Source organism: Microchirus variegatus (genome assembly GCF_963457635.1).
Source record: "Microchirus variegatus genome assembly, chromosome: 9".
NCBI lineage: Eukaryota > Metazoa > Chordata > Actinopteri > Pleuronectiformes > Soleidae > Microchirus > Microchirus variegatus.
In genome coordinates, this window is record NC_139810.1 from 21,777,795 (window position 1) to 21,799,494 (window position 21,700).

Consider the following 21,700-nt stretch of genomic DNA (forward strand, 5'->3'; position numbering starts at 1 on the left):
AAATACCTGATGACAAGAAAAGTAGTTCTCTTGTTTTCAAACACATAAAAAAGAAAAGAAAAATGTCCAGTACAATCTGAGGCATTAAATGGCCTTAGACATGTGTAACGTAAAGTAAGTCATGACATGATAAATATCCAAGTTTCATGATGTGTTTACAGCAGCACGTGCTGTCCGATTCTCCACACACCAACACCCTCTTTCATTGTACGATTCTGCATTTCTATGGGACCACACGTCATCTATAGGACCACACCGACAGTCCCTCGGACATTTTTCTATCTGTACATCATTCTGTCTTTATCCTTCTACAGAGTTAGTTGCAGAGAGAGAGAAGGAAAGAGAAGAAGGGAGAGGAAATGAGTGTTAGTCATTTTGAATTTGCTGTGAACTACACAGATAAACGAGGATGAGGGGGGTCAAAGGACATCTTCAGGTCAGTCACAATTGTTTCACATTGTCCCACTACTTTGGACACTCCTTTGGTCAAAATAGTCTCAGTCGATCAGATGACTGCCGGGCCATCTGAATAGTCAATATATTGATTGTGTTGTATAGTAGTCAAAGTAGGGATCAGCAAGTCATTAAGGAACAAGAGCATATGGGCACATATGTGTTGTCATGTTTTGGTCTGGTGGTCCCCTATGGCTGTGTGGGGGTTAATCGAGAATGGTAACTGAGTTGGGCGTGCCATTGTTGGCCGGGGAGGCGGCGGTGGGGTTGAGTGGCGAGCTGTCTGGACCCTCGCTGGGACGACTGAGTTGGCTCACCAGAGACTCGTCCATGTTGAGCTCTGTGGTTATGGCACTGCTGCCGTTGAAGTCGAGGTTGTCCACGCTGCACAGTTTACTCTCCTCGCCCAGGGACGGCTGGCTGGCCGTGCGCTTTTCCTCGAGATCGCTGAAGCAAGTGAGAGCACAGAAAGAGGTCAGACGGAAGGAGTGTAAGGCATGTCAAGACAAATGAGCCACACATGCAGAAAGCTATATCTGCAGTTAAGTTTGGAGTTTAAAGGTGCATTATGTAAGAAATCTAAAGCCATAAAATCCTCCTATGTCACAGAGACTCAGGAATAATGTTCATAAAACAAACTGAACTCACCAACAACAACAGTACAGACAAAATATTTGCATTGAAAAAAATATTTTGCAGACCGCAAATCATGTTTATGTTTTGAAATCATGTTTTGGCATGTGGCGCCACCTACCGCCGTCTACCAATCATTGCAGTCAGTAGAGTCTCAGCTGCCGAGCAACCACGGGTTGCCAGTTACGTCGAAAAACGAAACCTAAAAGACCTCTGTATTTTGTAATTTTTTAATGTACTAACCGTTTTTGGCCACGTTCTTACATACGGCACCTTTAAATAACCTAAGTCATCATTTAGACAAAAATCAGCATAATAAACGAGAGCAATAGCCTTGTTAATTGCAGCCCTACATAGTAAACAATAGAATACAATGGCCAAGTATGGCATAAGCAGGGGAGTTAAAGAATAAGTGAGTTTGGGCAAATCACATCGCAGCATACCTTTCTAGAGATCTGCATAGCACAGGCAAGCATTTGTGGAGAAGAGGGACGATAAAAGCAACACAAAGGGTTAGAAAAAAACATACAGTGCTGAGGGAAACTGGGCTGTCAGGCACTGGGAATTTAAAACTAGAAAAACGCTCAAAGAAATGATGTGCAAACCTGTACTCTCCAAAAGTCTCGTCTTTCATAGGCCGTGCCTCTGAATCCATGGGGCCTTCTTCTTTATCTTTCACTGAAAAGGAAAGAGATATTCAGTTTCATTATCAGAACGATCTCAGCCATGTTTCTCTATAAGCCTCTGTCTCAGGCATTGATTAAGAAACTGGGCTACGCTGAAAGATAACGACACATTTATGTAGTGGAACAAGAGTATTCTCGTTATCTGTACACATGATCTATTTTTTGGGAGGAGGATTACATATTGCTTTTCGACATCCTTAATAATTACAGGTTAACATTTGACTTAATTTCTTGTCTGACATTCAGCTTTATAACTGCTATTATTAATATTACTATTAGCATCGCAGTAATAAGTTTTTCATAAAGTTGAAGCAATTGGGTTTGATGGGATGTATTATTCAGGGGTTTTTGCAGCAGAAAAAGAAGTCAGCCGCATGTTTTTTTTTCCCTCATGTGAAAAAGGGATGTAATGTTTTACTGTATTATATCAGACCTGTCAGACTGTGGTCTGCAAGTTAGTTACTGCGGTGGTTTATGAATGTTATTTCACTGTTCATTTGGTCACAGAGTAAAGAAGTGCAAGCTTAGATGTCTGTTTCATGTTTGATGCGAAGGCTGCAAAGAGACCTTTGGATGTTTTTCTAACCACTAAAATAATAACAAAGCTAAGAGAGCTGTTTGAGGAGAATTTCAAGTACTGTATCTGTTTCCAATTAGAATAATCTTGATTACTGAGGTACATTTTTTCAGTTTGTCTTTTTTTTCCTACTACTAAAATCAGCCACTTCCATGGCCCCTCACTAACTTTACTCACTTACTCACTTTGAAGGAAAAACAAATTTCACAAAATAATACTGAATAAACACTCAAACATTTTTAAAATAGCTAAACATCTTCTCCGATGACTGATTTACAGTGGACTGCACTTGCCTGAGTACTTCCCCCCTTTGCTCCTCTTGACGAAGCAGAGGATGAGCAGTATCAGCAGCAGCAGCGAGATGGCGCTCACAACGCCAATAAACCAGCCTTGTGTTGCGAAGCTTTGCTGTATCTCTGTCACTTCTTTGGCAGGAGAATAAGAGGGATGTGGACACAAAAGAGAGTGAGTTTGTTTTTTTGATGAAATCAGGATCAGGATGACGGTTGATGAAGACATTTCACCGGGAAACCTTAAAAATACTGGAGAATACCTGAAACAAATGCAAGTAATTGATCATTTCTATTGGCCTATAACCTAACTCCATAGCTCTGTTATCCCCGAGTCCTTTGAGAGGACTTCACAGGCACAGAGACCAAAGACGATAAAAGAATACAGGATGATTGAAGGCAGCAAGCTCATAGTACCTGTTCCATTTGTCTCAATTTCAGTCTCCCAGTAGGTTTTGTTGCTGTAGATGAAGAGTAGACGGTAATGAGAGCCAGGACTCAGGCCCTGGAGTTGGTAGAAAGACTGAGAGGAGTTCACTTCCTCTGTCTTCTTCCATTTACTGTCAACTGCAGAAACACAACATGAACGTTGTCAGGATTGAAAAATGAGTCCTTAGCGGATTTCATCGAAGGTTTCATTTGAAGTAATAAGTGTCAATATTATACCCTTTTTTTTGAGGTAGTGGATCTGGAAGTTAACATTCCTGTGTCTCTTTTTGGCTACCCAGCTGAGGTTCACTGAGTTTTCCGCCACAGATAGGTTGAAGTTGGTAGGAGGCCCTGAAATGCATTCAGACACATATTGATAATGGATCCCAATCTGGTCTTGTATGTGTCACATTTGTGACTATGAAGACAGTGTTTACCTCCATCCAGTGTGGTGGCACCCTCCCTAAATATAGGCTCTCCATCCCCAGTAGCAGTGCGCCCCCTCAGGTAGAACTGGTAATGGCTGTGGCGGTCCAGGTTGGTCAGGGTGAGATGGGTGACTGTCGGATCCACGATTGTCACTACTTGCATGGGGCTGTCATCAGTCTCCACAACTGATTATAGGACAGGGAAAAACATTCCATCATTGTTTGATCTTCAGCACATCATTATGGGTGACACAATGCTCGGGGGGGGAGACATGTCACTGACTGATGAGCATCATTAGGAGCGTTCACTTTTGACATTTTTCTGGTGTTATTGATTTGGCTGAAAGCGAGGTCCGTGAAACAAAAGCATTTCCTGTTTGTGCACAGGATTCACAAAGATTAAATGAAAATAAAGCTCACTCCGTTGGTATTGCAGTAGATATCCACTGAGGATGCCATTGGGCTGGTCAGGAGGTGTCCAGCGAAGAGTCATTTCTGTCTCTGATGGGCTGTCCAACGTCAGGGACAAGGGAGGAGCAGGTACTAGCAGCAACACAAACAAGAATGATTAAAGGTCCAGTGTGTGACATTTAACAGGGTTTATTGGCAGATATAACATATAGTACGTTTGCATAACTGTATAATCACCCAGAGCTAAGAATATATTGAATAGCAACAAGGGCGCGACTCCACTTGTTGCAAAACAAACTCTGTTTAAATGGAAGTCATTGGGAAAACACCCCTCATGATCACTTGATTTGCAACATCTCCGTGACTTAATCGTCCGAAGCACTAGTTTCAATTCTCCTTCAGGTGACTTGACTTGGCATTATTATACTATTTTGTTACCTTTTTCTAGCCACATGACGGTCTAACGGCTACAGCAAAATGACCTGGGTTTGCGACCCGCCCACAGTCCAAAAACATGCAGAGATTAATTGGACACTCTGTGAGTGTGAAAGTGAATGGTTGTTCATCTGCATGTTTGCTCTGCAATGGACTGGCGACCTGTCCAGGCTTTTTGCCCTATGTTAATTGAGATTGGCTCCATCCATACAACTCTCATATGGAGGATAAAGCAGTGGACAATGAATGAATGTTACTTTTGCTCAGCATCTCCCCCTAAATCAATCTCAAGGCAAGGCAAGTTTATTTGTATAGCACCATTCTTACACAAGGCAATTCATAGTGCTTTACAGGCAGGAAATACATTTGAAATTAAAACACAATCAATTAAAAAATCAAGTAAAGAAATTAAAACCATTTAAAACATCAAACAATTTAAAATCAAGCAGAAATGAGTGTAATATAAAATCATTTGAAATTTAAGCACAATAAATTCAAAAATCAATTATGAAATTAAAACAATTTAAAACATTTAACAACTTAAAATCATGCACAAAAAAATGCAATTTAAAATCATTATTTTAAAATTATTAAAATCATTAAAAAGGAAAGTTAAAGTGGTTAAAATTGGTAATATTAGAAAGCTGCAGTAAACAATAATGTTTTTCACCCTGATTTAAACAAGCTGACAGTTTGTGCACGCCTCAGGTGTTCAGGGAGCTTGTTCCACAGGTGAGGACCATAGAAGCTAAATGCAGCTTCGCCCTGCTTGGTTCTGACCCTGGGGACGCTGAGTAAACCTGTCCCTGATGACCTGAGGGGTCTGGAACGCTTCATAATCAATGAGCAGCTCTGACATGTATTTAGGCCCAAGACCATTCAGCGACTTGTAGACTAGTAGCAGGATTTTAAACTCGATCCTTTGACTCACAGGGAGCCAGTGCAGTGATTTAAGGACAGGTGTGATATGGTCCATTTTCTTACTGTTGGTCAGGACTCTGGCAGCAGCATTCTGGATAAGCTGCAGCTGCTTGATTGATTTTTTACTAAGACCTGTGAAGACACCATTACAATAATCTAACCTACTAAGAATAAATGCATGAACAAGTTTTTCCATGTCTTGTTGAGACAGAAATCCTTTGATTCGTGCAATGTTTTTGAGATGATAATAGGCTGATTTAGTGATGGTCTTTATGTGGCTGTTAAAGTTCAGGTCTGAACTTTGGCTGTTAAAGTTCAACACTCCTTCCCTTCACTTCTCTCCACCCAGTAATTCACTGGAGATCATTGTAATGTCCTAGATTATAATTCCCTATCCTCTTCCATTCATCTATTGTTGCTCCATCTTTTTTTTTCCGTTCCCTGTCAGTTAATTAAACCTCTTCACCCAATTTATTTATCACCTCCCTCCAAATTGTTGCTCCTCCCTGTTTGTTTTTTTTTGTTCGCTCTACTTCTCAGTCTCACCTCCCTCGTGGGTCTTAAAGGACAGCATCTCAGAGGCAGGTCCCTCTCCCTTGCTGTTGAACACAGTGACTTCCAGGGTATAGTGGGAGAACGGTCGGAGATCGGTGATCATCCTCTTCTCCTCATTGGCCTCAGTCTCCACCACTATAGTGTTTTCTGACTCCTTTGCCCTGCGGCCTCTGTGGTGACCCCTGGAACCAGTCCTGGTCAAGTAGATCTGCAGCCAGAAAAATCAGACAAGAATGAAGAAAGGGGGAAATTACTGGTATGTTTCAGTGTGACATTTCAAATCTCAACATTTCAGCTCATATTACGACCATGCCAAGAGAGATTTTCTTATGGCAAACATTACATTTGGACTGTCTGCTAACAGGGATGAGGTACAGTTGGGATGTTGAATGTAAAGAGAGAGGAAATGTTAACAGTGTGAGTCTGATTCATCTAAAGTGGAAAAAAAGCTTGAAACGAGAGAGCAATGTGCCAAACAGAGATGTCAATCCACCTGCTATAAACCCAAAAATATGTATTATTCATGGGACATCAGGAGATACTACAGGATCAGTACCTTGTACCCAAGCAGGTGTCCTCTGACCGTCTCTCGTTCTATTGGTGCCCAGGTCACTCTGATGGTTGTGCTGTTAAGTATCACAACACCTACGTCCATGGGAGCCTCCGACGGAACTAAGGGACGATGGCATACAACAAGGAGGTTGGAATAGAGAAGACATATAACACAAAAGTACAGTCTGTGTGTAGTTTTACCATCTTCCCCTGAGTAGCCAATAACTGGGTCTGGCTCAGGTCCGTCTCCTTCCTCATTGACAGCCTGAACTTTGAGCTCAAAGGCAGAGAAGTTGCCAATGTCATTGACAATAAATGGTGTTGTTGTTGTGTAGTTGATGTGCCACTTGGGCCCACTGCCCACCACTCGCCTCCACAACACCCTGTACTTGAAGTCAGGTCCGTTGAAGGTGTGTTTGCTCATTTCCTGTAATGACATGAACAGCAGTGAAAAGGTCACACATGGTTTTTTTTTGTTTTTTGTTTTTATTTGTCTTGTCTCAGACTTTTGTAGAATCAGGTAATAGTAAATGTACCTCCCAGGTGATGATCAGAGAGTCTGGGTCTGTGGATTCACTTCTGACATCTTCAGGATTATTGTCTGGCGCTGTGATTGGGGGAAAAAGTTCAGTATAAGATGTCGGAGGGTTATTGTGACACTAGAAAAAGGTTACAAAATACACGCCTCATACCTTCTGCTAGTGTGTTGTGTATTTCAGAGGGCTTGCTGGGGTCGCTCTTGCCAAAATCATTGATGGCAATGACGCGGAAACGGTAGGACATGTAGGGCCACAGACTGAGGCGTACATGCTCTTGGTTACCTCTTACTCTCTTCAGTGATACCCAGCCCTTCTCCTTCGAACCTTGGTCCTCAAACTCAATCACAAACTCTGAAGAGACAAAGAGTGATGTGATACAGTGTTTTGCTCTGGTGTGTTTCTATGACATAGTTAATCTCTGAGTGGCATGCGTTTAAGTAAGGATCACAGCAGGAAATACATTTTAAAACAAAAACGAAATCATATATATATATATATATATATACACACATGTATATATATACTGTACATGAAAATTATAAGACTGCATTATACCTAGCACAGGACTTTTGTTGTCATCTCCAGGAGTCCAGATGAGTGTGGCGTTACGATGTTTAGTCTCTGTGATTTCGAGCAGGATAGGTGGATCTGGACGATCTGGGGGAGACAACAACAACGATGTCACACCACATATTGCTTTTCGACATCCTTAATCATATGTCCCTCAAATTGAAGAAAACGTGTTTGTTATAGCTGTAGTGTGTAACTTTTTCGATATACATGAATGCATCTGAAAATTCACACCAAAATAAGTCAATAAGTCAGTTTGTTTTCATGTCTGTGGAGACACAGGCTGATTCATTTCACATCACAAATGGTGGAGGGAAGGCAAAAATTGCAGTTCTCTGAAACATGAATAAGGTAGTGAGATACCAAATTGAATGCTGAAAGAGAATGTTCAGGATAGTCATTCTTAAGAAAATTCTACAGGCTCACGTGAGGCATGGGAAAAGTCTGTGGGGAATCGAGACACTAGCAGTGTTTTCGAGACAGAAGTTACACACTGGAACTTTAACTTGCAAAAAACAGTGTAATCATTGATCTTACCACATAAAGTGAGGGTGCCACTTGCTTCAGCCATGTCCTTCTTAGTGATGACCTCACAGGTGTACACGCCCTCATCACCTGCTTCCACATTAGCTATAATCAGGTTAGGTCCGTCCAATGTGTATCTGTGGAAATATCATTAAAATACATCCTTTCTATTGAGAAACTGCCAATGACAAAAATGAATGCAAGTTCCTTCTGGGTATGCATTTAACAACAAATGTAAATGAACAGATAAAGAAACAAAAATTGATTAAACAATCACATGATTGACTTTTGAATTGTCAGCATTTGTAGGACAAATGATTGTCATTTCTCCCATGTAAAGGCAGTATAGTCTTACTTTGCGTCAATGTGGGACTGAAACAGCTTCTGATTGTTCTTTCTCCACTGAATAAGCGGGGAGGTGAGTCTGGGGTCGACTTGGGCCACACACTCGAAGGTTGCTGTGTTTCCCACCTGCACCTTCAGAGACTGTGGTAGTGACAGGATCACTGTCCTGTCTGTAACGGAAAGCAAGACATTTGACGTTGAGATATATGAGGGAAATTAATGTGTGTGCATGTTTGTGTGTGTGTATGTGTGTATGTGTATGTGTGTGTGTGTGTGTGTGTGTGTGTGTGTGTGTGTGTGTGTGTGTGTGTGTGTGTGTGTGTGTGTGTGTGCATGTCACTCACTGAGCACCTCCAGCTCGGCAGTGACTGACAGGTTGGTGTTCACTACAGAGCAGGTGTAGAAGCCCTCGTCGTCACGGGTGAGATTAGAGATCTCAAGGCCTCCATTTGTGAGTAGGTTAACTCTTGGATCTGCAAGGATGGGGATGCTGCCACTCTCCCTGTGGACACACGGAATACATGTGCATATACATCAGAAACCTGGCAGACAGAGTAAGAAATAGACCTTAATAGAAATGATTAATTCACCAGTTCCATTGACTGTAAAAAAAAAAAAAAAAATTTAGGTAACACTTAAGATTAGGGAACACATATTCTCCAGTACTAGTTGCTCAAGTAGTTGCTTACTAACATATATAAGTAGCATACTAGCCCTTTATTAGTAATCATTAAGCACTTATTAACATCTTATTCTACATCTATTACAACCTACCTAAATTCCTACATAAAGTGTTAATACATGCTTAATATTTACTAATAAAGGGCTAGTATGCTGCATGTTAGTAAGCGCTTAGTTAGTATTGAATATGTGTTCCCTAATCTAAAGTGTTACCAAAATAATAATAAAATCTCTGTGAAGGTTGTTAACAGGACAATTACAATACAATTCAAATTGTCATGTGCCTCACCATACGACATTAGGTTTAGGGGAACCAAAGGTTTCACACTCCAGCAACGCTGTCTTGCCCTCTGTATATGTATATGCATTCCTGTCCTCAGTGAGGATCTGTGGAGGCAGCTCTGAAACAATGCACAAAGAGCCAGAGGTTCAGAAATGAGCTTCTAGAAAACAAGAAAATGACAAGCACCCACACCCACACGCACACACACACACACAAACAAACACTCACCGATGACATAAACATTGGTGTTGGTGAGAATGGTTCCATGTTTGTTCGAGGCCCGACACTGGTATATGGCCGTGTCTTTGAAGTGGACATCATGGAGGATTAGAGATCCGCTTGCTGTCAGAGTGTGGCGAGAGTCCTTGTTGGTTGCTGGTGAAAAAAAGTACGCACAGTCAGTTCAAGTACGGTGTGGTAGACAGAGCAGTGTTGAGCTGCAGTATGTTGTTGTTGGGTGTCTGTGACTCACCTGTGATGGGGTTCCCGTTGATAGTCCAGGTGATGACAGGGGAGGGGATACCGTCAGCCTGGCAGTCCATTCTCACAGTCTCACCCGGGGCGTACAACTGACTGACTGGCTCCTTAGTCCAGTAGGGAGCAGCTAGAAGGAACAGAATATTTAAATTAAAAATAGTACAGAAATAACACTGAGACCAGTGGAGGAGCAGAGGCACTACAGAGCTGATAGTAATATACAATACTACAAATGTCATGTGTGAATATATAAAGCATCATTTTGGCACTATCATTGCAAGCGATGTCTTTTTTTTTTCAGAGAAAATTATGCCTTAACCTGGCACAGCAGGTTTTTAATGTTTAGTGTTCTTCAGTGGAGACTTGTTTTGGTTTAGTACTTTTTAAATGAGGATGCATTCCCTCGTTGATGTGTGATGACAAAAAGAAGCTTGACATTTGTATCAGGGGTGGAAGTAAGAAAAATTAAATGAGAAAAATGCAGCGGTAAAAAATGGATGGGAAGTGACAAAATGAAGTGATAAATGAGCACATTTTATCATTCGCCTCGTCTTACATTCATCATTTATCACAAAATTGTCCCTTATTGTTGAACGAATGTGTCCACAAGGGTGGAAGCGACAACATGTAATGATCCATCTGACATTTAGCGTTTGCAGCATGTAGTTTTAGTTTCTTCCACCCAAAACCAGTCAAATCCACGCATACTAACTCTCTGATCGAGTTAATTATGAGATTTATGAGCTTTTGTATGTTCCAATAAGAAAAATTAATAATATCATAATCAATAGTCTTTCTAATAATGACACAAGACATAACAAAACTACCAGCTGCAAACGATAAATGTCAGATGGATCCACGCTGTATTTTTCCACTTCACTACACAGGCCCAGGATTTGGGAACCCTTGTTAGTCGATGGGATGTTGCTCTAAGAACAATGGAGACTTCACAGCTTCATAGCTGGTGCTTGATAATCATTCTATCACACATTCAATTGATATTTTTGAACAGGATATAAACCTAGAACATGACTAAACTTAATTATTAATTTTTCTGATTCTAAATTTAGAGAGTGTATTCTCATCCTTATATACAAAACTAAAAAATACAATAATGACTGTGTATGAGTGTCATACATACATTTTTGCATTTTTCTGTCGGGGACAAGTTAAAAAATGCCTCTTTCTGGCGTCTGTGCATAAAAACATTAAAGAAAAAGAACTAATAATAATAACAAACAGCATGTGTGTGCGATGTACCTTCCACAATAACAGTGTAGGTGTGTGTGATCTTTCCCTGTGAGTTGTTGGCTCGACACTGGTACTCTCCCGCGTCGCTCTCTGAGATGTTAGTGAAGCGCAGGCGGCGGTCAAACATGTCTTTTGCAGTTCGAGATTCAGACAATTCACCGTCCTTCCTCAGCCACATCACATCAGGAGTTGGGCTGAAAGAAGAAGAAGAAGAAAAGATAAGTTAAAAAAAAAATTAGAAAGACAGCGATTATGTAAATAAGAGGGAAATAATGTGATGCATAATTAATCGTGTTGAATTCCAGGTAATATTTAGGACCAGATGTTAAGAGGAAAAATTCCCTGTCCACTTATTATCCATTTATTTTTAGCGCACATGTATTTTTGGAGGCACGACTGAGAACATAACATTACACTAAATAAGAATCTTAGCCTTATGGTTCTATATTTTATCTTAAAGAAGAAAGATGTGTAACAGAGGGTGGAAAACAATGACAACGCTGATTTCAAATGAAGAAGGTATGAGGAGAAACACATAAAGAGCGATAGATAACAGTATGAAGAGAGTGTATGGATAGAAGAGATAGGTTGCATAGATAAGATGCAGGTGAGATTGATTTGAAGAAGTGAGTCAAGTTTTTTGATTGATGGGAGCAGGACATACATATGTACACACACACACACACACACACACACACTCACAGGCCTTGGACGATGCACTCAAGCTCTATGGTCTGGCCCCTGAGGGCGTGGTAAGTGCTATGGCTTCCAGTAGGTCTCATCATCTGGGGCCTCTTGTTCCGCACTACTGAGTTGGCTGGAGAAAGGGAGAGAGGTTAAAAAACACAAAGATGGAGAGCGAGATTCATACAACCAGGGCAGCATTAGAATGTTACCAAACCTAGAAAGTCTCACCACCCCTCGCAAAAAGGTCTCGACCAGAGGAGAAGAAAATCCAGGGTGGAAATGAGTAATAATATTGAGAGTGGAAAGTGGAGGTAAAGTTCTCTGACTCTCTGTGGAGTTTAACGTCCGTGATATTTTTACAGTCAGTTATTGTTGCAATCTCACCTGTTGCTGATGAATGAAAATGAACCAATTAGGTCAAATGTTCTTAAGAATAAACACAAGACAGTGGGATAGTCATGTATGGGAACGTGCTCAAACACAGTGCTCTGTCTTTCTGTATTTCGGGAAATATGAATACGGCAACCACACTTGAATTATGAATGCAGTAACCATAGTTGTACATCACCTTTTAAAACTCTAATACACAGAGAGATGCAGAGTGTAGAGTCCAGCAGATAAGACATTACAGCGCTGCTTCTACTGTACATACTCCACCTTTGTAAAGACACATCATTAGATAGATTTTGTCTTATACACAGAGGTCTTGTGTTACACATGCTCCTCTTTCCGACCTGGAGTTGGGCCCCAGATGCTGGTCACCACATCTCAGTGTGAGCAGCATCTCATTACCACTGAGCTGGAGCGGTGATGGGGCCCCCCTGTTGAGGCCAGGATTACCTCCTTGACACTGTTACCACTGCTTTGGTCAGCACAACTTTCCACCACACAGAGGTGGCTTTAATTCAACGGGTATTTAAAATTGTATTTAAAAAAGGATATTACACAGAAAATGTCCTTTAAAAAACTGTTGACATGCACAGTCTCTCTTACCATGTTTCTGAAAAGAGTTGATGTTACTGATTTTTTTTAAATGTAATTTGTAATTTCTGCTCGAGCTTTGCAGATGACACTCCATTCACCTTCCTTATACTGAGGTGGCAGCAGAAATCTAACAAGAATATTGTCATTCTGGAAATAGTTTTTGGAGGGTGAGATTTAAATAAATCTCCCTTTGACATTATAATAATAATATTTTGTAGTCTTAGTGTTAATATCTGTATATATTGTATTCTTTTTGGGTAATGCATGATTATTATTTATTATCTTTATCTTTACTGATTTTGCTGCTGTAACAATGTAAATTTCCCCACTGTGGATCGTCTTATTTTTCAATGAGTACCACTATCTAAATTAACTATTTTTCTCCTCTATTGCCTTCTTTTGCTTTTTTTTTTTTGTTGCATTTTAGAAACACAGTGAAGTCAGTCAGTCCAGTTGATCGAGAGGAAAACTTACAGGAGAGGACAGACAGAGAGATGGGTTCCTTTGCCAGAATGGTGCGCGTCGCCAGATACTGGACGTTACAGATGTAGTCGCCTCTGCTGTCATCGACTGTCAAATGGGCAAAGTACAGGTCGCCTTCCTTCCCCACCACCACACGTGGGCTAAGCTGAATGTGGTGTAGCGCTGAAGACAGTGGAAGAAATGATACACAGAGAAGACACAGGTTCAGTGTAGTACAGCGGAATAAAACTAGTCAGGGGGAAATGGCGGTGGGTCACATAGAGGTACTGTATAATAGGATGAGGGGAATAATCCCATTAAAATAACAAAGAGAGTTTGTGAATGGGGTAAGAATTAATCCAGCTAATCCTCCACAAGGTGATGAAGATGTTTTTGCACAAAACAATATTCTGACAGTGAAAATTGTGCACAATAACATTTTGAAAACAAATAATCAACTGCCAGTGTATACTGTAGATTTATGTGATATAGACAGAGAGTCTGCAGTGGCAAATGTATTGACAGGAGAGACAGGAAGGATGTAATGGAGAGCGAGATGGAAAAGTAATGTACTCACTCCAGTTCATCCAGTGAATGATGGGCTCCATAGAGCTCTGCGGGCGATTACACTTCAGAACTACACTGTTTCCCTGCTCAGACTTCACATTAACCTTTTTTTCTCTCTGCAAGGTCGGAAGAACTAATGGGAGACAGGCATGAAGAAAAAGGACACACCCATTAGTCTGCAGAGATATACACACACACACGCGCGTACAAAAACACCTGTGCACATATTGACTGTGTTATTTAGGGACTTCCTCAGGAAATCTGCAATCTCACAGTTACTTAAACACATAATAATGCAGTGGATTTTTATTTATTTATTGATTGATTTTCATTTGAGAAAGAAGTGTCATCGGAGAAGGTGCAGCCTTTTGTCCCGCAGAGGCAGTGACGTGATTTGTGAGTCATGTGACTCGCCTCACCCCCCCCCCCCCCCCCCCCCCTACCCCCCCCCCCCTACCCCCCTCCACCTCTGCCCATTGTTGATAACCCCACAGGAGCGACTGTAGAGAGCTTCACATGACATCAACCAAAGAGTGTTTCTGGGGAAACCGTTGTCAGGGAAACTGTGAAGGAAGGAAGGAAGGAGGTTGTCCTGGAGAGATCCAGTCACACAGGTGGATGGATACGCAGAGGCGCTCTTTAAATTTGCCCTGGGGGACTGTGTATGCGTGCCCATGTGTTCCCGAGGATGTGCTGATTATCATGTTATTGCATGTAATTATGGTCTGGGTGGCAGTCTCAATCTGCTGACAAATGAGCTCTCTATGGAGGAGAAGCAGAGCAAAGTGAAGGCTCTGTTCTCACACAGCTTTGTAAAGGGCTACGTAAATAACGGCTGATCAAAATCAACCGTTAATCTGGATACTGAAGGCATCTACGGCAGCACTGACGCTGACATAAAACAGACACACCTCCTCTACTGTGACTCTGTTTGTTTGAAAACATCAGAGGATGTTTGATATTCTTTGACAGGGCGATCTCCAAATGATTAACAATCAACAAATGACTGAATTCACATCATTAAATGTCAAAATGTGACGTTTCTAGCGCAGTAACCGATCAAAGGTTTCCTTAGGATTAATCAGCATGCTGTTACCATCAGTGGTGAGCACGGCCTCATTAGAGACGGCAGTCCCCAGATCGTTGGATGCGTAGCAGACATATTTGCCTTGGTACTGCTTCAGAGTGTCCACGGTGTAACTGAGCGTGTAGAATGCGAATGAGCCAGTGGACTCGGTAACCTTTAACTCCGGGTCGCTGCTTGGGAAAAACTCCTCTCCATCCTTTGTCCACTGGAAACTTGAAAAGACAAATATAAAAGTTAAAAAAAATATATAATTTCTATGTCGTTTAAAAGGGTTTCCTTGTCCTTACATGTCACTGGATTCGAGGATACAAATGTACGGCTGCACAATTTACACAAGACGCCCCAGTGGGACCCATAAGCTTGTGATGTGTAATTGTGATCTCTTCCTTTGGCGCATGAACTACTTTTCTACTTCACAACAGCAAAGACACTTTGAAGAGATTGCTCCAGGGCTTAATGACATTTATCCCTTGTTGAAATTAGAACTGCGACCGGGAGAAGCTGTGCTGTCATGTAATGCTAATATGTAGACGTCAACCGAAACAATTAGGCAAGGGAAGGTCACTGTTCTGAATAAAGCTGAAAAAAGAGATAACTAACAGCTTGGCTCGCCCCGTGACTAACACGGCGTCGTCAGGATTAGACAAATGGTGTGTCGTGTGGATGTGTTTGTGCTGACTAACATGGGTGGAGGGTTTCCAGTGGCTTCACAGTTCATGACGAGGTCTTCGACGCTGAAGACGGTGACAGACTCTGGCTGCGTGGTGATCACCGGAGGCCTCTTGACTGCAAGCACCAACAACAGTGTTTACACAGCATCACTCTAACACAACAAAACATGTCATGGACACATAAAAAATATATATGGTATACAAAGGTACACCATATGTGCTTTCATGCTGCATATACACGTTCAAAAGTTTGGGGTCACCTATACTATTTTTTGGTGTTTTCCATTAAAAGTCACACTTTTATTCATCAAAAGAGTTGCAAAATGAATAGAAAATATAGTCAATACATTCACAAGATTAGAAATAATGATTTTTATTCAAAACAATATTTTTTTGCTTTCATCAAAGAACCAGCAAAATCCCACATCATTGCACAAGGGTTTTCAAGGGTTTTCTAATCATCCAATAGCCTTCTAATGTGATTAGCAAACACAATTACCATTAGAACACTGGAGAGATGGTTGCTGGAAATGGGCCTCTATACACCTATGTACATATTCCATTAAAAACCAGACGTTTGCAGCTAGAATAGTCGTTTACTACATTAACAACGTATAGAGTGTATTTCTGATTCATCTTTTTTCTTTTTTAAAGTGCTTTTCCTTCAAAAATAAGGACATTTCTAAGTGACCCCAAACTTTTGAACGGTAGCGTAAGCTTACACATAAACCACATCACCCCATTGTTTCACACATATGCATACGAGGGCTGGTAATAGCTTAACCAACAGCATAATTGGAGACACTACGAGTCATTCTCATAGATTAACAGCTGCCATTGAATATATTCAGTCAATATCACTTTAAAAAGAAAAAAAAAATTCCCTGGAGACAAAAATGAAATGAGCCTGAGAAAAAGAGTGCAAGGAAGAGAGCAGGCATATAAAATGGGGTGAGATGAGAGAGGAAATTGATACAGCATAATGTACGAGAGAGAGAGAGAGAGAGAGCTCATGTAAAAAGAATACATGGCACATGGCTTTCTATGAGATTAAGACAAAGCGGGGAGGAGGAAAAGTGTCTGTGGGGAAATGAAGCATGGATTTTAAAGGAAAAAGTAAAGACAGTCAGAAAGGGTTTCTCTTTGTCTGTCACCGCTGTCTTTAATAGCCATAAAGTAAAGCACAGTCATAAATTCTATATTTATTTATATTCTGTTCAGAAATTTAAATATGTGTCTCCACAGAGTAAGTTAACCCCAGAGAAACAGAGGTCACAGCTGGATACCTGTTTGTCGTCCTTAATTTGATTTTGAGGGAATGAGACTGAGCCTGAGATAAAGATGGATTTACATTACGTAGGTAAATGGGTAAAGGAAGGAGGGCTGTGGAGAGGAGCGGTGGGGATGGGGAAGAAGGATGGAAGTATGAGAGAGGGAGTGCAGACAGAAAATAGAAGCAGGGAGGAGACCGAGAGGGAGGGAGGAAAACAAACACGGTTCAGAAAGAGACTGATCGAGGAAGGGGATGGATTTAATGAAAGAATTCCCACTGATGGAGGGAAATGAGGCCCTTTCCTCAGCTGATTGAATTGAAGTTTGGGCTGTGGGCACCGCTGCATTACTGGCAGTGGAGGAGAGGAGTTGGTGCTTAGTGCTTTAGCTCCTCTTTATTTTCCTGTGGCTTTGATCCGACAGCCCTGGCTGCCTCTTTAACGAAACAGCAGCTCCTAGCACTTCCTCTTCTATGCTTTAGCAGGGAGCCACAGAGGCTAAACACACACACACACACACACACACACACACACAGAAAATGACACTTATACTGGTACACAATGCAACACACACGTCCTCACATGCAATCACACATGCCTGACACAAGACAGCCGCTGGAAGAGAAGTGCAAAGAGACGCGCACGCACAGAAAATGCACCGTCGATGCCAGATTCAACAAAGTACAAAAACAGGTTTTGCTGTGCGCTGGATGGAAAATGATCTCGCCGGCATAATGAAAGTGTTCACAACAACCTGTGCCAGCTCCCGCATTAAGAAAGTTAGAAGCACTTACGATCACTTATGCGGTCTGTTAGTCCAGCGGTTGGCAGAAAGAAGGAAGTGAGGGAAAAAACATTTTAGTTACAGTAAACACGACGGATGAAGGAGATATTAAAATACAGCAAAGGCAGAAAACAGACAGACAAACAGCAGTTGTGATATATTGTCATTAAAGCAGCATAATGTCTCCTGTGATTGAGCATACGTTAACCTCTCCCTCCTTGACACAGATTCTATAACACGTCTCCATGTATTGATCCCGATCGACACCACACTCACATCACTGACACTTGCTAATTGAAAGGCAGGAGGACACCTTGACCTTTTACATTTTTGACCTGCCCCTCCTTCCACTTCCTCCTCCTCATCATCGTTCTGCCTTCACCTCGTCCCCCTCAGGAATTAGACTGGGAGATTATCAACATATATCGCATATAGACCATATTTATTTGTGTTATAAGGTAAGCGCTTATACATGCGAGTCGTTTTCTTGTTTGTATTCAATTTTGAATCTGTGTGTGTGGGCGGAAAAAGGACTTTGAGTCATTGCAAGCAGAACAACAAAAGCAGCAGTGGAAACAATTCTCTCTCTCTAGCTCTCTCCCTCTCCCTCTCTCTCTCTTCATTGCCTTTATGTGCAGGTCAGCAGCAGCAGAGCAGATGAAGATCAATTTCCCTGCAGGGCCACATCACCATCATGGGAGAGAAGAGAGGGGGAAAAAATTCGAGCTGGATTTTTGTTGTATAACTTAATTGTTGATTAAATTACTCCGCAATCAGATTCTGGTTTGCACCAAAGAGACCAGATCAATAGTGGGACTAATCATTGCAGTATGGGGGGATCCATTACAAAGTAATTAGACACACCACAGGCCAGATGAGTACTAAGCAGAGAGGCCTCAATATGAGTGGTATTTTCAGCATAAAGGCGTAATCTAACCCTGATATTTTGAGGTTACTCTAAAATATCCAGTAATTAATCATGACGAGAAATAATTTGTATGATGTTTTGATGAATACACACATGTAAATAGCACTCAGCTACCGCTGTTATGAATGGTTAATACGTGGTTGGGTACTCACAGGTGGAGGGGATGTGTATGGCTGCTCGACTGGGCTGTGCAGCAAGTGATAGAAGGAGGAGGGGGAGGAGAAGGTGAGGGGAGCACTGCCCCCTACTGCCAACCTGCTGTCGCTGCATGTGAGGCATTGCTCACTGTCCCATCAAAGTCCCAACTGCGCACACGCACACACACACACACACACAGGCCTCGGCTTCGCCTTGCACGTCTTTGGTCCCTCTTTGGTATCCTCTCCTCTGTCTCCTTCCAAGGTCCACGCCCTCCTGCTGGTCTCCTGTCTGAAAGATTAAATAGAAGGAGGGGAGGCGAGAGGAGGAGAAGAGGAACAGAGAGAGGGAGGGGCAGAGAGGGGGCCATGTGTCAGAATGGGAGAAAAATGACCCCGCACCATGTGGTCAGAGCTACAGAAAGATCGAAACATGAAGTGAACGTGCCAGTCAAGAGGCAGCAATATACGTCCTCACAAAAAGCACCAGCATTGTCTATCACTGAGTCTGCTCGTTAAAAAAAAAAAAAAAAAAAAAAAAAATCTCCATTTGGTTAATTACATGAGGAGTGGCCCATATGGAAGAGCCACAACAAGAAGCTGAACAACACCCAGATGGGCTGAGCACAGACAAATGCAGATTGATGAAGTGTCAAATCAGATAATCCACACAAGACAGACAATGTGTGTGAAGCTGATGATTAGGTTAACTGGTCAGGGCTGCATTTTACCAACTGCACAGTTTCGTCTTGTACTTGGGTGGCAGTGCTGTGATAAGCGTGTGATAAAGATGCTATCGGCGGTGGCGAGTGAGGAAAACCACCCCGCGGTGAGTGAGTCTATCCATTCTCCATCTGTACTCTTGGAGCCGGTCCACACTCCGACATGCAGGCTGTCCTCCCCCACGGCACCACGTGGCGCTACCCACTGACTGTTTACACTACTCAGTATCACACACAAAGAGCTGTTACAGCGCACCACGATTGAGACATAGATGTACACGAAATAGACAAAAGAAAACGGTGACACAATGGAGAGGGAGTGTGCTTATTTGGCAGCTGTGCAGTCTTCGCAGTTTGATTGAAAGAGTTTTGGCTCGGCAAACTGTTGTTTATTTACCCTGCCAACATGGACGGATGAGTGACCTTGGAGAGTGTGAACAGGTGAGGAGATACATGATGGAGTGGAGGTGCAAGAAGAGGATGGAAACATTTTTTTTACCAAAAGGGTAGCGTAATTACTTTGGCTATTCAACAATATTGCACAAAAGAGAAACATGAATGAGGGATTTGTCTTTGCAAAAACACACACATTTGGATACAATTAAAGACCAAACAAGAGCAAAGCTCTTAATAAGGCAGTTTAAACTATCAGCATTAGGATTAAATGAGCCATTACACTCACTCGCTTTGCCTCCTCAGAAGAATGGCACAACAACAGTGCACTGAGAGGAGGGTGAGAGAGGGGTGGAGTACTTCTGGGTATAAATGAAAAGTGGAAAAGTGAGTTGGAGGAGGAGGAGGAGAACACAAGAGCGAGGGGAAGGTGGGGAGTGATGTGGGATGTGGTGGGAGGAGTGGAGAGATGTGGAGGCAGGGGAGGAGGAGAAGGTCTGACAAGGGTGACAGCTGTGACACTCATCCCATCCATCGACTTGCATACAAACACACACACACTCTCTTTTAATCAATGTGCATCATTTGCTCACGTTCTGCATCTTTTTTCCAGCACCCGCATCAGAATAAAGCCGCTTTAATTGTTGTTTACTGAAGACAGGGGGGGCAATTACAGTGATCCCACAGTGAACCAAACTCACCACAATGCTATTAGATGCAGATGAACAAAGCAGAGGCAGTTGGGGTATTAGTGTCAGTGCCGACGTGATCGAAGGTGGGACCTCGTCTACGAGTTCCCACCTTCCAAAGAGACGCTGAAGGAGAACTTGATTGGGCCAAAGCCAGATGCTGATTAATAACGTCGCAGCACATAGTTTGTCACGCTGCCAGTTGCAATTTATTAAGGCACTTTGCTGCATGTGCAAATGTCTGCACACTGACACTGATGCAGAGGGAAATAAAGCTAGAGAAACAGAGAGTAAGGTGGGACACACACACACACACACACACACACACACCACAGGTGGTCTGACAGAAGAGATCAGACTGATAAAAGGGGCATAATCCAGTCTGGAGGTTGACTGTGCCACAGTCTCCCAGTCATGATGAGTAGGAGCAGTAAAGGGGAACACTATAATGGGTAGACAGGGCCGTGAAGGAGACCGTGGTGTGTGTGGGAGAGAGAGAGAAAGAGGCTGAGACAGACAGAAAGCCATTTAAAGCCGCCAACCAACCCAGACATGCAGCCATGCTGATATCAGGGACTGATGTGGCCCGAGACAACGCCAACACAAATCCACACCGAACACACATAAACACTTCCACACTGCGTTGCATGGCATGGCGCCTTGTGGCCGCTCCACGCTCACAGGGGTTGAGAGGCGCTGACATTGATGCAGACGCCTGATTTCACTCCTTCAGGGCGTCTCACCGCGTGCAGCTGTCAGTGATCCCAATCCCAGCGCCTGTTACCTGCTTCACTGGACAGGGTCAGAAGTCACGCCTGTGATGGCTGCTCACAGCTGGGCTGCGATGACCTGCCACTGTGTTTCTGAGTGCTTTTAAAAACCGTTATCACCACTGGAATGTCAGCGTGCATCATGGAAAGTCATTCAATCACATGGGAAATTGCAGAAAGTGCAGCTTCGTATGGGTGTGGTCTTTTTTTTTTTTTTTTTTACTCTCGATAGAAAGAGCTCATATCACCAAATCAGTCAAACCAACCGAATGCATTTCACCGCTCTGCAATTATTCATGGATTCCTGCTTTGAGGCGTTTTGCTTACAAAAACATGACTAACCCAGGCATGGTGTATTATGCTGTTAGTATTCTATCATTAGCGGAATTTAATTGCTGCGCCACGATAGTGATGTGCACCCCCTTGTCATCCATTAGATAAAAAATTGCACCCTCCCATCCCGTGCAAAACGCTGTAATTAGCATTAAGTAGACATGTTGGGCGTTG

At 42.4% G+C, this 21,700-nt stretch overlaps 1 protein-coding gene across 1 annotated transcript; it reads right to left on the reverse strand.

The window, feature by feature from the left end:
* Window positions 1–506: 506 nt before the first annotated feature.
* l1cama (L1 cell adhesion molecule, paralog a) lies at window positions 507–18,761 on the reverse strand (the record flags this gene model as incomplete). The annotated part of the gene is made up of 27 exons (XM_083894859.1): window positions 507–900; window positions 1,692–1,764; window positions 2,643–2,774; window positions 3,057–3,206; window positions 3,306–3,419; window positions 3,506–3,682; window positions 3,917–4,039; window positions 5,810–6,026; window positions 6,375–6,490; window positions 6,572–6,797; window positions 6,907–6,977; window positions 7,063–7,260; window positions 7,465–7,566; window positions 8,017–8,141; window positions 8,360–8,519; window positions 8,694–8,851; window positions 9,320–9,431; window positions 9,542–9,688; window positions 9,786–9,917; window positions 11,051–11,235; window positions 11,744–11,858; window positions 13,187–13,357; window positions 13,752–13,874; window positions 14,838–15,040; window positions 15,512–15,614; window positions 17,565–17,579; window positions 18,635–18,761. The coding sequence occupies 27 exons, from the start codon at window positions 18,759–18,761 to the stop codon at window positions 660–662; spliced, it is 3,816 nt and encodes a 1,271-aa protein (XP_083750985.1). The 3' UTR covers window positions 507–659.
* Between the last annotated feature and the right edge of the window lie 2,939 nt (window positions 18,762–21,700).